At 41.9% G+C, this 13999-nt stretch overlaps 1 protein-coding gene across 3 annotated transcripts; it reads left to right on the forward strand.

The window, feature by feature from the left end:
- The first annotated feature begins 1337 nt into the window (after positions 1-1337).
- FANCE (FA complementation group E) lies at positions 1338-13857 on the forward strand. Of its 3 annotated transcripts, none has more exons than XM_053393102.1 (11): positions 1338-1486; positions 2778-3025; positions 4248-4905; positions 5876-5920; positions 6058-6117; positions 7218-7361; positions 9932-10055; positions 10588-10663; positions 11536-11602; positions 11997-12122; positions 13107-13857. In XM_053393102.1, exons 1-11 carry the CDS (start codon positions 1433-1435, stop codon positions 13221-13223), a joined length of 1719 nt encoding a protein of 572 aa, XP_053249077.1. In that variant the 5' UTR covers positions 1338-1432; the 3' UTR covers positions 13224-13857. The 3 variants fall into 3 exon arrangements, with proteins under 3 accessions (XP_053249077.1, XP_053249078.1, XP_053249079.1); XM_053393104.1 differs by having other exon boundaries at positions 1376-1657; XM_053393103.1 differs by lacking the exon at positions 6058-6117.
- Positions 13858-13999: the final 142 nt, after the last annotated feature.

The following is a 13999-nucleotide window of genomic DNA, read 5'->3' on the forward strand; positions in this document are numbered from 1 at the left end:
GGCTTCCCGCTGCCCCTGTGCCGCCGCTGCACAATTTCTGTTCTCATCCTGAAGCAAAGTTCTTAACCTGAGGTAATAGTTCTGGGTTAGTGGAGTCTGTAACCTGAAGCATATGTAACCCGAGGTACCACAGTATATTTGTTTAGAAGGCAAGGTTTTTTGCTGAAAAGACATGGATAAATGATTGCAGTTACAACCACTTTCTGCTGGCGGTAGTTTCTGATTTGCACACAGAAAAGGAGGTGTATTGTTACATTACAGGCTCCTCCCAAAATTAAAACAAAAAGGCAAATGTACCCCTAGAGATAGAATATACATAATTCAAACAGCAAACAATCATTGAAGTGGGTATTAAATGCCACAACAGCAAATGCTTCTGCAAATGATGCCTAAATGAACAAGGTTACAAGCTGAGTACGTAATTATTGCTGGCAGCTGAACTACTGAAGGCCCTGGTATGTGTTGCTACATGTTCACCTTATGCCTTGCAGCAATAAAGTCTCCAGCGACTTACTGAAAAATCTCATGGGCAAGCTGGGGAGCTCTGCAATTGGGAGGATCCAAATCCCAAGTTTCATTGGGCATGTGCCAAGTAGGGTGCAGTGCAGGGTTTGGGGGCTCGCATGAGGCAATGCTGAGAATTCTGGGGAGTCGTGACTGAGCAGGGTGGCCCTCCTGCTTAGACAAGCCCTGCAGTGTAGTCCACCATTCATACTGTTAAAAGGCGAGGCTGGCATTAGTTTGTCTCTAGCCAAAAGTTCTCCATGCACAACATAAGCCAGGATGCGGCTTGTGTGTCTCCCTTGCGCCCAACTCCAGCTCTGCTGTAACCAGAAGCCTTCAGTCCCCGCTGAGCTGCAGGTAGGTAGGGCGCTCCCCCGCAGTTTTAAATCACGACAAGTGGAATTGATTCACAGATGCAACATTGCAAACAGCAAACAAAGGTAGTCCTCAGGCAAAACACAACCTTTAGAACATCAGGCAAAACCCCTGGCAGAATAAAAGTGGTGGGTTGATTTTTTTTTGCTTGTGGTTCCATTATGCGTAGATAGGTAACTGCACTGGCATTTATTATTTTTTTCTATCGTGAAATAAGACCAGTTAGAGCAGGAACTCTTTTATTGTGGGGAGAGGAAGGTTTTTCCGCTGTTTTCAATGGTTAGCTCTCTGCTCCGCCCCGGTGGAGAGCAAAGAAGCCGAGTCTCTGCAGCGGAGTGAAGTACTCTTTCACTTTTTCTATAGGCAGCAGAGAGAATTACTCTTTCACTTTTCCTATCTCTTGGGGCCTTGAGACGCCTGCTAGCCCCGCCTCCCTCCCGCCGGATTGGACATTGTATCTGAGCACAAATAGAGCGCGGGAAGGAAGACGAGGAAGGCGGAGGAGAAGGGCGCGGGGACTCCGGCCTGCGCGCTTTCCAGCGGGTCGACTGGGATGCAAGAGGGACGCGCCTCCAAGCAGGACTTCGCCCGGGCCACACCGGTAGAGGTAGCTGCCGCGTAGTTTGATCCTTTTCTCACTTTTCTTCTGATTCAATTCTATTGAATTCGGTGAGGTTCACTCCCCAATGTGCGCCAGATTGCAGCCTTACAGCGCGACCCTACTGTGCGTGTCTCCTCTGAAGTAAGCCCCGCTGAGTGCAATGGGTCTCCTCCCCAGGTAGGTGTGCACATGCTTACTCAATAGGATTGCAACCTCCATCCCTGCTGCGATTAGACTTACCTTTCGGTTGGACGCCAGGAGAACGGCATATTTGACCAGGAAAGCGGCGCCTCTGTTATGGGGCTTCCCTCACTCGGACAACAAAGTTAAAAATGCAGTTTAAAAGATGGCGTCGGTTACTGCGTTACTGTTTCCCCCCCATTAAGCGACCCAAGAGCATGTATGCTTTAGTTGAGATTCCTGCATTGCAAAGGGTTGGACTAGATCACTCTAGAGCAGTGCTTCTCTGGGTACCCACAGGTTGAGAAAGGCTGCTCTAGAGGCCCTTCCATGATTTTATGATCAGGCTCCAGCAAGAACAGAATCGTCTTACAGAAAGAATTACTTATTGTAGGTAGCTTCCCCGTTCTGGGAGTATGCTGAGAGGAAATAATTTTTTTTGTTGGTTTGCTCATTAATAGCTTTGCAGTCTTTATGAGTAAGTTCCATGGCTCTTGGAAAGATGAGGAAACTGTCAAACCCCCAAATTTCTAGAGTGGGTTTGTCTTGAGGAATCACAACTTTTCATTTAATGTTTGACAAAGACAAATACTTGGTGGGAAATACCTCGTAGCTAAGGATTGATTGTGCTCAGTCTTGAATGTGTGTTTGTGTGTGTGTGTGTGTAAATGTTTTTGAGCATGTGCAGAGTACAGTTCTACATCACTTAGTAAGCATAACTAGGAGGGCTTCTGCAGAAGATGGCAGTGCTTGCTTTCTTCTTCCTCATTCCTTTTCTCTTTTTGTATTTTTCTAGTAGATTGTGAGCCTGCAGACAGATACTGTACTAGTTTATCGTGTATGTATAGTGGTTCGAAAACGTTATAGGTGAAATACAGAACATTGCAAAACCTGGAGTTCTGTTGTAGTGCATCTTGTTTCCTCCCACCACTTGTGATGTGTATTATTATTACTTACAAAGCACTTAATATATTCTAAGCACAGGATGACGATTTAAGGATGAGCTGTTGATTGTGAAAGAAATACTTGTCTGAAAAGCTAGGACGAGACCAGGTGACTCTTGGGTTCATCCCAGTTCTGCCGTTGATTTGTTTTGTATGCTTTTTATATTCATTAGAGCTTGATCAACAGTGCTATCAACATGGATGGTCCGCCCGTTCCTTGGTTGCAACGATTTGATAAAGCTTCTCGTCTCCTCCTCTGCACACTGATGTCTGGGCATTGGGGGGCCCTGGCTGCTTTCCGCACTCTTCAGCGCTCCCTGTCTGGGCAAGGAGCAAGCCAGGGCTTCAGCTGGTGGACCTTCACAGAGATTCTGTGTTCTCAAGAGCCCGTCCTCACAGGCTCTGAGAAGACCCTCACCTTGTGAGTTGCTCAAATCTCTCATTTTAAAAAGTATGGCATAGTGTCCTCATAAATCAGAATTATTTCAGGTCCTAGGAACCCCAATCATGCAGCATCTGACACTTGCTTCAGTGATGATCCAGTAGGTTGCGGGACATGCTCAGAACCAGAAAAGGTTGTGTTGAGATGTGTATTCTATCCCTGCTGATTTTAGCAGACAATCTGAGTTATGAAAGATGGTAGAACTGGCCCTCTGGGCATGGGTGAAAGTTTGTGAGGCTTTAAAAATCAATTTATGCGTACTGGATTCTGGATTGTTTTGGTGAATAAGTATAATTTGCAGATAATAATGCCTATAATATGCAGTGTTGGAACGTCATTTTCTTTTCTTGCATTCATAGCCTCTCAGTATTCTGGTCTCGTATTCAAATTTTGGATCCTAATGCTGCTGGATATCTAGAAGTGACAACCTGAACACACTTGTTAAAATTATGCCCCAGGTTAACCAAGGCTGTATCTACAAAGGAGAAGGAACCATAGCTCAGTAGTACAGCACAGGATTTCCATAGAGAATATTAATTCTGAAGCATCTTCAGTAAAAGAAGATCTCTGTTAGCTGAACTCAGAAAGCCCTCTGCCTGAGAACTGCTGACAGTCAGAATGAACAACACTGGGGTAAATGGTTTAGCTTCATATAAGGCAACTTCATATGTTCATATAATACCATATTTTATGGTGTCATATAATGGCTGGGTCTTGTTCCTCCCTTTCCCCCATGTGTGACACATCCAGAACATGCTAGAAAGTGGCTATATATTGAGGGGAAAGGACTACTCAACACAGAGAATGTATTTTAGGGCAGAGGTGGGCAACCTGTGGCTCTTCAGATGCTGCTGATCAAATTTTCGCCATTCAGGCTGGGGCTGATAGGAGCCCGATTCCAGCAACAACTAGAGGGCCACAATTTCTCCACTTTGTTTTAGGGCCAGATGCTCATAATCCAGTTTCCATCATATGGATATAAAATCCCAACATTTTATAACGGCAAAATAATAACAAACACCATTAAGACAGGTGGAAACCATTAGCAATAAAGCAACAGTAATAACAACATTCAACCCAGTATAATGTCACCAAATATTCAGGTGTACTGCATGTTGAGTTGTACTTCCTATGTTACTATAGAGTTATCATATTTCCCTGGTGATGATCTTGCTTTTCTTCTTCCAAATGGTTATTTCAGAAAACCGTTGTTGTTGCTGCTTCCAGTGTTGTGCCAAAGAAACCTCTTTTCCCTGATGCTCACAGTGCAGTCTACAGTGCCAGAAGCATGCCTCCAGCACCTACTTCAAGCTTCTAGGCAGGATCCCAGCCCTGATCTATGGGTGCAGAGACTGAGGGATTTACTACAAGTGAGGGTGCAAGAGAATAGCTCTGTGATGCCAGTCCTACTATCTGATTCATGTCGACAGCAGCTGAAATATATTTGCCAGAAAGTTAGTTGCGGCAGACCTGGATTAGAAAGGAAATTAAGCTGGTGTGCTAAACAGGCAAGTCCCTACATGGCATGGACTGGAGATGCTCCTGGTTCTGTGCCTCAGATAAGGGAAAATAAGGAAGTAGCTGAGGAACCACTGGATCCTGAAGAAAAGGTGCTGGAGAAGAGGTCCAGGCTGGAAGTTGAATTGAATACAGAACTTTGTGAACCACATGGTCTAATGCAGGGAGTTGGAGTTAACACAGGGAATGAAGTCCTGATGGAGGTGTCTGAGAATGAAGGTGTTCATAGCACAAGCAATGATGTATATCAAAGTTGCCCAAAGGAGGAAGCAGAAGAAGCAAAAGTTGCCAATTGGAGTCCACAACAGGACACTGCAGCCGAGGTCCCTGATTATATCAAGGTATGAAAAACTATTAGATTCTTTTCCTTCTTTGGCAAACTAGCAGTGCGAACATGGAACATAAGCCCTTCTTACCAGGGATGCTTCACAAGTATCATTTATCCTCCGCTAATGCCCGTTAGGAAATATTGGCCCCTTTGACAACAGAATGATCCCTTGGACAGTTGGAACAAGTTTTGCAATTGCAGGAAGATTTTGTGGGATAACCAGCTTCATATAAACAACATGCTTAAATCTAATTAATGCATGAAGGGGTTAAGACCATAGAGTATGCTGTTCTGCCAGGCTTAGCTCACCTTGAGAGGAATTAGATAATCAGTACTTTGTTCTTCAGTCTACCTGAGAAGCTCCCCGTGTGAAGAGATTTGAGCTGGTTGCTTCAGCTCAGACTGCATGGCTCTAATGTGTCATTCTTGAGTTCCTATTCCAATAATCCAGGAACTTTCACCACTTTGTAAGTAAGTTAATCAATTGGGGACAATTAATTTGGTATGTATTTATTATTGGTTGTTTACATGCAAGCCTGTCATTTCAGTCTCTATATTGTAATTGAATGTAATGGATTTCATTTTATATTATTGCCAGCTGATGAAGAATTATCATTGAAACTGTTCATTATCCTGGCAGAACTGTTCTGTCTGCTGCTGTACTTGGAGCACCCAATTACTACGTTTGGAGTGCCTGTCATCTCACATTTGTAGGATATTGACTGTGGAAAGGCATTCTGCCTCCATTTCAGTGATCTTTGACAGTGACTTACCACTCCTACCATTCCTGTTCATGGAACATTTGATTCTTATTAGTTTGTGACTCCATAAACACATGTGTTTTGTTTATGAATTTTGAAACAGTATAGTGTTATAAAAATGTTGTCAGTATATTATTAGCCAATGTGTTGCTTGTTGTTGTTCAGAGTGTGCAACTTTCTGAAGCACATAAACGATTTAACCATTTTTCTCTTGTATTTGAGGACCATGTACCAAAACTAAAAGAACTTCTAGAGATGCAGTTTGATGTAAGTATTATGCAGACTTCCTTATATACCCCTTGAATAAAGTTCTGTTCAGTTGGAGTAGTTTCATTTTAAGGAGAAGCAGATTCATACCCTGCCTTGTTACATTATCTGTATTTCCCCCCCCCTTTGACTTTTAGCTTTCTGATGGGATTGCTCCACCTGAGCTACAAGTTTTTAATGAATGTACTCCAAGCCAGGTTAGTAGGGCAAAATGAATGTAAGTAATTTACAGCCTGGTCTTAAGTAGGTTTACTTGAAATTAAGTCCCATTTAATGCATCTATTTTATTTTTTTTTAAAATGTCCTTATGCCAATTGAATATTCACGATGTCTGTCTTATTTACTTATTTAAACCATTTATATACTGCTTAACTACAATCCTCTCTAATTGTTTACAATTGCCTCTTACTGCTGTGCAAGAAATACAATACAGAAAAGGTTTTTTTTAATGGTTAAACTATAAAATTAGACCTCAGTTAAAATGCCTGCTGAAATTAAAAAGAAAAAGATTCCAGTAGGCTCTGGAAGTTCAACAGGGAGGGAGTCTGTCTGACCTCAACAGGAAAGTAGTTTTGCAGAATTGGGCCCACTATACTGATTGCATGACTCCTTTTGGATATGAGCTGTGCATCCAAGCAGTGGGATACCACTAATGGTGACTCCCCTGAAGACCTCAGTGATAAGGCAAGGATTCAAGAGATTAAGGCAGTCTTTGAGGTATCCCGAACCCAAGTTGTTAAGGGTCTTGTAAATTACCATATTTATTCAAGTCTAATGCGCCATTGAATGTAATGCACACCTCAATTTTCAGAATCTTGAAACACAAAAAAGTATTAAATGTAAATGTGCCATCGAATCTAATGTGCACCTTAATTTTTGCAACGTAATTTGGCCAAAAAAGGTGAGCATTAGATTCAAGTAAATATGGTAATACAAATATGTGGGCAGCCGGTTCAAGCAAGCCTTTGAGCACCAGAGTTATGTGCTGGCAATCATTTGTCCCCTTCAACATTCTAGCCACTAGTTTGTTTGTGAGGATGGGGTGGTTTTACTATTTTATGCAAGTTGTAATGTGATTTTTAATTCCCCCCCCCCTGTATTCATTGTAAGACACATTATTACTATTATTATTACTCTTATTATTAAACAGCGTTTAAGAAATTTAATTAACTAACTCACTTAGTGAGACTCCCAAGTAACTATATTCCCAAACCTTGCTGAAACCAACCAGCCCAGGTACTAGTGATATTTGGGAAACAGACTATTGGGTAATATTTCATGTCCTCTTTTCCTTTAGTTGGAAGTTCTGTGCTCATTACTGCAGCTCTCGGAGTGCCCAGAAAACAAACTTCTGCATTTCTGCACTTGGTTAGTCGCACTCTCACCTGATCTTGGCTATAGTAATGCAGCAGTTCTTGCTGAAAAGCTCTTTCTACCTCGGGTAAGTACTGAGAATATAAATCAGATGAAGAAGGAACCTCCTTCAGTGGTTTATTGATGTGTGTAATGTTACCTTATGGGTGGTAGAGTCTTTTCCAGTTCTTTAGGGAGTGAAATCTTCCAGGCCCACTACCCTGAAAAATGTTTTTTTTATATACTTTCTTGCTCATATTTATTTTTATATATATATATAATAGCAACTTCTTATTAATGTAATATTTTTATATGTAACTGTAATTTTGTAAAATTTTAAGTTGTCTGTTGTTGCTTTAGTTTTCTGTACATTGCTTAGAGATATTTTTTAATATCTTAAGTGGTATAGAAATTAAACAATCCATCAGGCACAGAATCATGAGGTTGGAAAGGACCTTCATCCAATCGTCTGCTCAATGTAGGATCTACAGTGTAGGATGCATAATAAAACATCGCCTAGTTTTCTCTTCTCCTTTAACGGGGGCTATGGATTTTAATGGAGTAGTACTATATAAAGCACATATATTTCTTGCCCCATCCTAAGTCATAGCAGTAAGAAATTACTTGTCGATTGTGAATGAGGGCCAAACTAGATGTTACATGGGGAGGTATATAACAGTCTCAAGTTTTTTATATTCTCTGGCAGATTTGCATGTGGGGGAGGAGTTGAATGGGGAAAAAATCTGGAAGAAAGAGCTGAGCAGCCACCACCCCAATTCCTTTTTTTTTCTTGATTGCAGCCTTTCGCAGCTACCTTTCATGGTTTTAAATGAAATAAATAAACAAACCAGGAGACTGTTACACTTGTATCTCCTGTGGAAATATCTTAGCTTGGTGCTAAAGAATATTGCATTCCTCTCTCAGCAGCCTATTATCCCTGCTCCACATACATGTTGTTTCTTGTCCCAAATATGCACCTATGAGTTTAAATGTAAGCATTCATGCTCATTTTTTTTGAGAAATTAAACTAGCCAGTTAACTCAAGTGTTTACGGCAGATTAAGTCAGGAATAGGCAACGGAGATCTGTGCAACAGGATTGAAATGCTGGAGAAATGTGAGGACTAGGGGAGCCAACCACAGAACCTAACAGAAGTGGTTTGAGGAGCAGGAAAAGGTCAGCTTGGGTGGGTGGAGGGAAGCCAGATAATCCGATGGTGGATGCAGGCAGCGTTTTATACAGACACTTTTCCTAGGATGCTGATATGAGCTGTTAAACCTGTGTGTCTCTGTTTAGGGAAGTTTTTAATGTCTGATGTTTTATTGTGCTTTTAATTCTGTTGGGAGCTGCCCAGAGTGGCTGGGGGAAACCCAGTCAGATGGGCGGGTTGTAAATAATAAATTATTATTACAGTCATACCCTGGAAGTTGAACAGAATCTGTTCCAGAAGTCTGTTCAACTTCTGAAACATTTGACTTCCAAAGCATGGCTTCAGATTGGCTGGAGGAAGCTCTTGCAGCCAACTGGAAGCCCTGTCGGACCTTCGGCTTCCAAAAGAACATTCGAAAACCAAAACACTCACTTCTGGTTATTGATTGTTCAGGAGCCAGAATGTTCCACTCCCAAGGTGTTCAGGAGCCAAGGTACGACTGTGTTGTTGTTGTTGTTGTTGCTGCCATATTCTGTGTTTTAAAAAGAACAGTTCATTTAGTAAGTAAGGCGCAAAGCAAACCTACCCTACAGTTGGGAGAAGCAGGATGGAGTGGCATGGCAGATTCACTGTTACGATCACATTAGAAGCCTACTGCTTGTGTTGTCTAGAGCTGGCACAGCTCTGCAGGGACCTGCATCCTGTGGATACAAAGCTGTCAGTGCTCTATGCTGAAAAGTCCCCTTTGGGGGCTTTTTGTTGACAGTAGCCTTTTACCCACTAGCACAGAGCCCCCAGAGTGGCCTGTAGAAAGGTGACTATGCGCCATCCTAACTCCTCTCCCCATCCTTTAACATTGGGAAGCTAGGACTGCACTCCCAAGTGAAATTATTTGGCCAAAAACTATAACAATATTGTACTAAAATTGGGGCTTGCAAACATAGTTTTCATTTTTTAATGAGTGGCAACCACCCTGAAATATTATGCTCTATGGTACTCCGAGTGCAGATTCCATAGTTTCCTATGAGGATATGAACGTTACTGAAAATACTTTGAGCTGAGTGCAGTACTGGAGATTGCTATAGACCAGTGAGGCATTCTATTCTCAAATATCAATAGCTAGAGGATTGCAATTATTTTTGGTGCTACCAGGGCTGGCCCACCCTTGCGGCAAGGCATGGTGACTGCCTGGGTGGTATTGATCTGTAGGTGATGGGACAATGATCACTAGTATACCTATTATCCATAACTTGAGTTCTATGTCCTTCAGTGGAATAGCGGAAACACAGCTCCTGTAGATGTGTTTTGCATTTTGAGTTTCTCATCTCATATGACATGTTGCCATCCAATTTTAAATGCAAAACAACCTGAAGAAGGTTGTCTGTTTTCCCCATCAACCTTTTTCACTCTTTGTTAAAACAGAATTATAGCTGCCTCTGAATCCCCAAAGTATGCAAGGTTGCTACTGATCCAACAGTATTATCTCCCTGCACTGCTTCTGGTCTGTAGGTTCTCTTGTTGACTGAGCCACCTTCCTGGCCTCTTACAACTGCCCTGATGATGTTCTGCTCCAAATATTCTCGCCCAGTCTGTTGTACCTTGATTTCTTCAGTTATACAGGCTCCAGCGAAAGGTGAGCTTATTTTGCCTGAGCTTCTGTTTGTAGAGGTGGCATAAATCCTTCTCTCTAATAGAGAACTCGAGTGGTTGAGCGGTGGCATGATTAGAGAGGAAAATGGGACCTCTATGAAACAGGGTGGTAGTGACATGTTCTGGTAAACAGAACATGAAAAGGGGTGCAGGGCTCAAGAGCCTATTGAGGGCTGAGAAGGCTCCAGGAGATACAGAATGTTGAGTATCAGATGGAAAGGGCTGGAGGGAGAGAAGTGACCTGCTTGTACATCTTACTGCTTGCGACAGGAGTGGGGAACCTGTAGCCCACAGGTTCTAGGCAGCCTGGCACTACATTTTTTAACTTTTTAAGAATCAGAACTACTAGCAGTAAAGTACAAGACACTTGTGAATCACCAGCCTCTGGCATTTAAGAAATGAGCAGATAAGAATGTCCACAATTTAGCTAAATCATCAGATTTCTGAAAACAAAGTTCTCATTAGCCCCTTAAAAATATATAAAATGCAAATTTTTGGTATTTTTGCTTTTGAAGGTCTTGAGCAGATGAAGCTGGTGCGCAAACTAATTGAGGAGTGTTTGGAGCCTGAGTATGTGAGGCTGGTATTCAGGTAAATTCTCCTAGTGTAAAATGAAATGTAATATAGGAATTGCATGAAAGGGGATTTGATTTCCAATGACGGGAATGAGTGTCAAGGTGTTCTAGAATCCTCAGTTGCTACCTTCCGATATATGAGACTGTATACTGGGGAAGTTTCTGTGTCTCCTTAATGAACATAAGTTGCAGAGCAACATTGCAAACCTAAGCACTTGCTGCATGTCACACAATCACACATATGACAATGAATAAATAACAGCCACAAGTTCTCTCATATTCAAAAGAATTGACTAAAACAGGAATTTGTTGGGCTCCAACTCCCATCAGCCCTAGCTAGCATGGCCAGCAGCCACAAATGATGGGAGTTGTAGTCCAACATCTGGTGGGCCATGCTGTGTCTTCCCTGTGGACCTTTTACTTTTATATGTTTTCTAGGACTAAAATTAAAGAAACCTGAGTTGATTAATAAGATGTTTTTAAATCAATGAATAGTCATAAATGTGCATATGACTAAAATAATAGTTGAGCAGGGGAGAAGTATACAGTGGTACCTCGGGTTAAGAACTTAATTCGTTCCAGAGGTACGTTCTTAACCTGAAACTGTTCTTAACCTGAGGTACCACTTGAGCTAATGGGGCCTCCCGCTGCCGAGGCCCTTGAGCTATTTTTTATCCATTAATCAAAGGTTGCAGCCCTAATGTCACACATCTTCTCTAACCACTGCTCCATAGAAGAGACCTGAAATCTTTTCAGTACTGCAATATTGTTGTTAACCACATGACAATTAACATATTCTTGAGTCGGGGAATAGCCTTAGTGAGTGGCATAAAGACTACCCCTCATATAATTTTGTTATCTTTCTCCCTCCTCTGCCTTTCTTTGCAGCCATATTATAGAAATGCCGTGGTCAGAAGATCTCCTCGTAGCTGTGCATTCTTTGCTGGGAAGACAGGTGACTATAAATTTAAGTCTTCCTGCACTTCAATATAGAGTTTACTAGCTGGGTAGCAATGGAGACTAGAATCTGTTCTCTCCAAACTAGCATCTTGCCATTTCTCTGCTGCCTGCACCTTTGTCCTTTGTCTTGACAGCATGGTGTGCGCCTTTGCTGAATGTGGTTGAAGTAATCTCAAACTGTAGTGCAAAGCTAGTTGTGATATTAGTTTCTTTTAGTGTCTAAGGAAGCCTCTGTCTGAGCAACATTTTACTGTCCTAGTGCTAATTCATTCTTGTCCAGAATGGCTTGCACTGAGTCTATCTGAACAACTAAAATGTACTCAAGGGCAATTAATATTTAGGCTGCCTCTCTCACCCCTTCCCCCTTGTTTATCTTCTTCACTTTTCAGGTAGTGTTATCCACTGAGCTCTTCAACATGTTGGTCTTGAATCTTTGCCAGATGGCTCAAGAATTTGCCACATCAATGCATTATGCAAATCTGGTTCTGACAGTGTTGACGAAATACCAAAGCAGTGTGAGTTACTTGCAACAGGCGCTTGAAAAGAAATGAAAAATGGCAGCTTGGTTTCTTAGATATTTCTGTGGAGCTTTCCTATTCCATTACGATAGTGTGTACTGTAGTGTTTCTTTCACATACCTTCCAGTATACATTTGAATTTCCTCTTGAGATTGTGAACCTAATTATCCGAAGTGCTGAGCAGCCTCTATTCCTATAGCAGAACACAGATGCTCCTTCAGCCTGATAATGAAGTTTGGGCATTAGGCTGAGTTTACAAGAATTAGTCTTACAGTATTATTATATGTTTCTCTGCGTGAAAAGTATGGTTATTTTACTGTATGTGGGCAGGGTGGTGACGGGGGTTGGGACAGAGAGAGAAGGGGCAATCCTCCATTTGTTTTCTTTGCTGAGTAGAAAACCTGGTTGAAAAAGCCAGTAAGACAGAACCGACATAGATAATCTTGGTGCTAAGACATAGTAGCAAAATAGCGATCCCCACTCCCAGGTTCTTAGAGAGTATGGCACCACAAGGTGTGGCTTTCTTTTTATTAATGCATGATGGGAATACCCATGTTGGGTTTGGTCAATTAACATGCTTTGAATTCAATGATATGCAAATAATCATAGACTACAGTCAGTACACCAAACTGAAATTAAACGTACAAGTTTACATAAACTCTCCAGATGTGCAGTAGCTATCCACATGAAATCGATGGCTATATGAAGTATGTTTGAATGTTGCCAGAGTAGTGAGGTCCTCATACCATTGTGGAATAGATAGACTTTGAGCACGGAAGAATGGACAACCACTAAGTCTCTTAAGCCACCATAAGGGCTTGCAAAATCCTCTTTTGTCCTTCCAACTTGTGAGTTTACTGTAGACAATCTAGGCAACTGGGGCAGGGCATGAGAGTGGGATCAACCTGCATAAATGTAGCAAAAGGGTTATGGGTTTTTACCAGCATGCGCCAAGCAGCTACATTTTGTTCTCCTTTTTAGATTACATTGGCCCATCAGCATCGCTTATCCTGTGCCTTGGACCTCAACAGAACAATCTTGAAGAAGTCTCTTCAGGCTGCACTGAAGCGAGTGACTTCAAATAAAGAGGAAACCTGAGTTCCTTTCCTATGTGGAAAAATGCTAAAAGGCGACCTTTCTTTAGTATTGGTAACCATAAGATGGAGAAGACTAAAGACCCATTGAGAGGCTGAGGAATCAAAGATGACCTGTGTCTTTTTAAATGTTAACTCTTTCTCTTGTCTTTCAAGAAGATGTGCCTTTACAAAAATGCCAGCTGGATTTGTCTGAACAAACGGTGTGCACATTGTCTTGGAGTATATCTGGAGTGAGCCTGACTGCCAAGCAATTTTGCATCAGTATTTGTGAGAAGTGAAACTTCTTTCATTGCCATTAACACTGGAAGCTCATGCAAATAGGGAGCTTTATATATCTTTGTCACTTTCCAGTGGCAAGGGTGTGCCTCCTGAGAACAACAACTGCTGGAACTGCCAGGGTTGGTAATAAAGATACCTCTAGGGTAGCCGTAGTATGAAATAACTGCCCCACCCCCCAAAAACAAACACTCCATAATCTAGCTATTTGTGTGAATTCTGCAGTGACAAAAATCAGTTAACTAATTTGTTATCTTTCAGCATGAAAAGCCCACAAGGAGTTGGTCCATAGTATAGTCAGTGCAGCTGTAGTAGCCTAAGTAGCAACTTGAATTGCCTGGATAAAAAAATTGAACACACCTGAAAGCTGGTATTTATGAACTACATCACTTTTCCAACAAGTTCTGTTGGATCATGAACTGTTTCACACCACTCAGGGGAAAAAACCATGTCTGGAGGCAAAGGCTGGCTGATGCTCTAACTGCAGCATGGATTTAGATG

This window comes from Podarcis raffonei, chromosome 6 (assembly GCF_027172205.1).
Source record: "Podarcis raffonei isolate rPodRaf1 chromosome 6, rPodRaf1.pri, whole genome shotgun sequence".
Classification (NCBI taxonomy): domain Eukaryota; kingdom Metazoa; phylum Chordata; class Lepidosauria; order Squamata; family Lacertidae; genus Podarcis; species Podarcis raffonei.

Excerpts from the sequence above, each read along its gene's own strand:
- FANCE (XM_053393102.1), top strand. The coding sequence starts at position 1,433 with ATGCAAGAGGGACGCGCCTCCAAGCAGGACTTCGCCCGGGCCACACCG. Across the intron at positions 6,118-7,217 it reads ATGAATGTACTCCAAGCCAG|TTGGAAGTTCTGTGCTCATT; the intron begins GTTAGTAGGGCA and ends CTTTTCCTTTAG. Across the intron at positions 7,362-9,931 it reads AAAAGCTCTTTCTACCTCGG|GTTCTCTTGTTGACTGAGCC; the intron begins GTAAGTACTGAG and ends TCTGGTCTGTAG.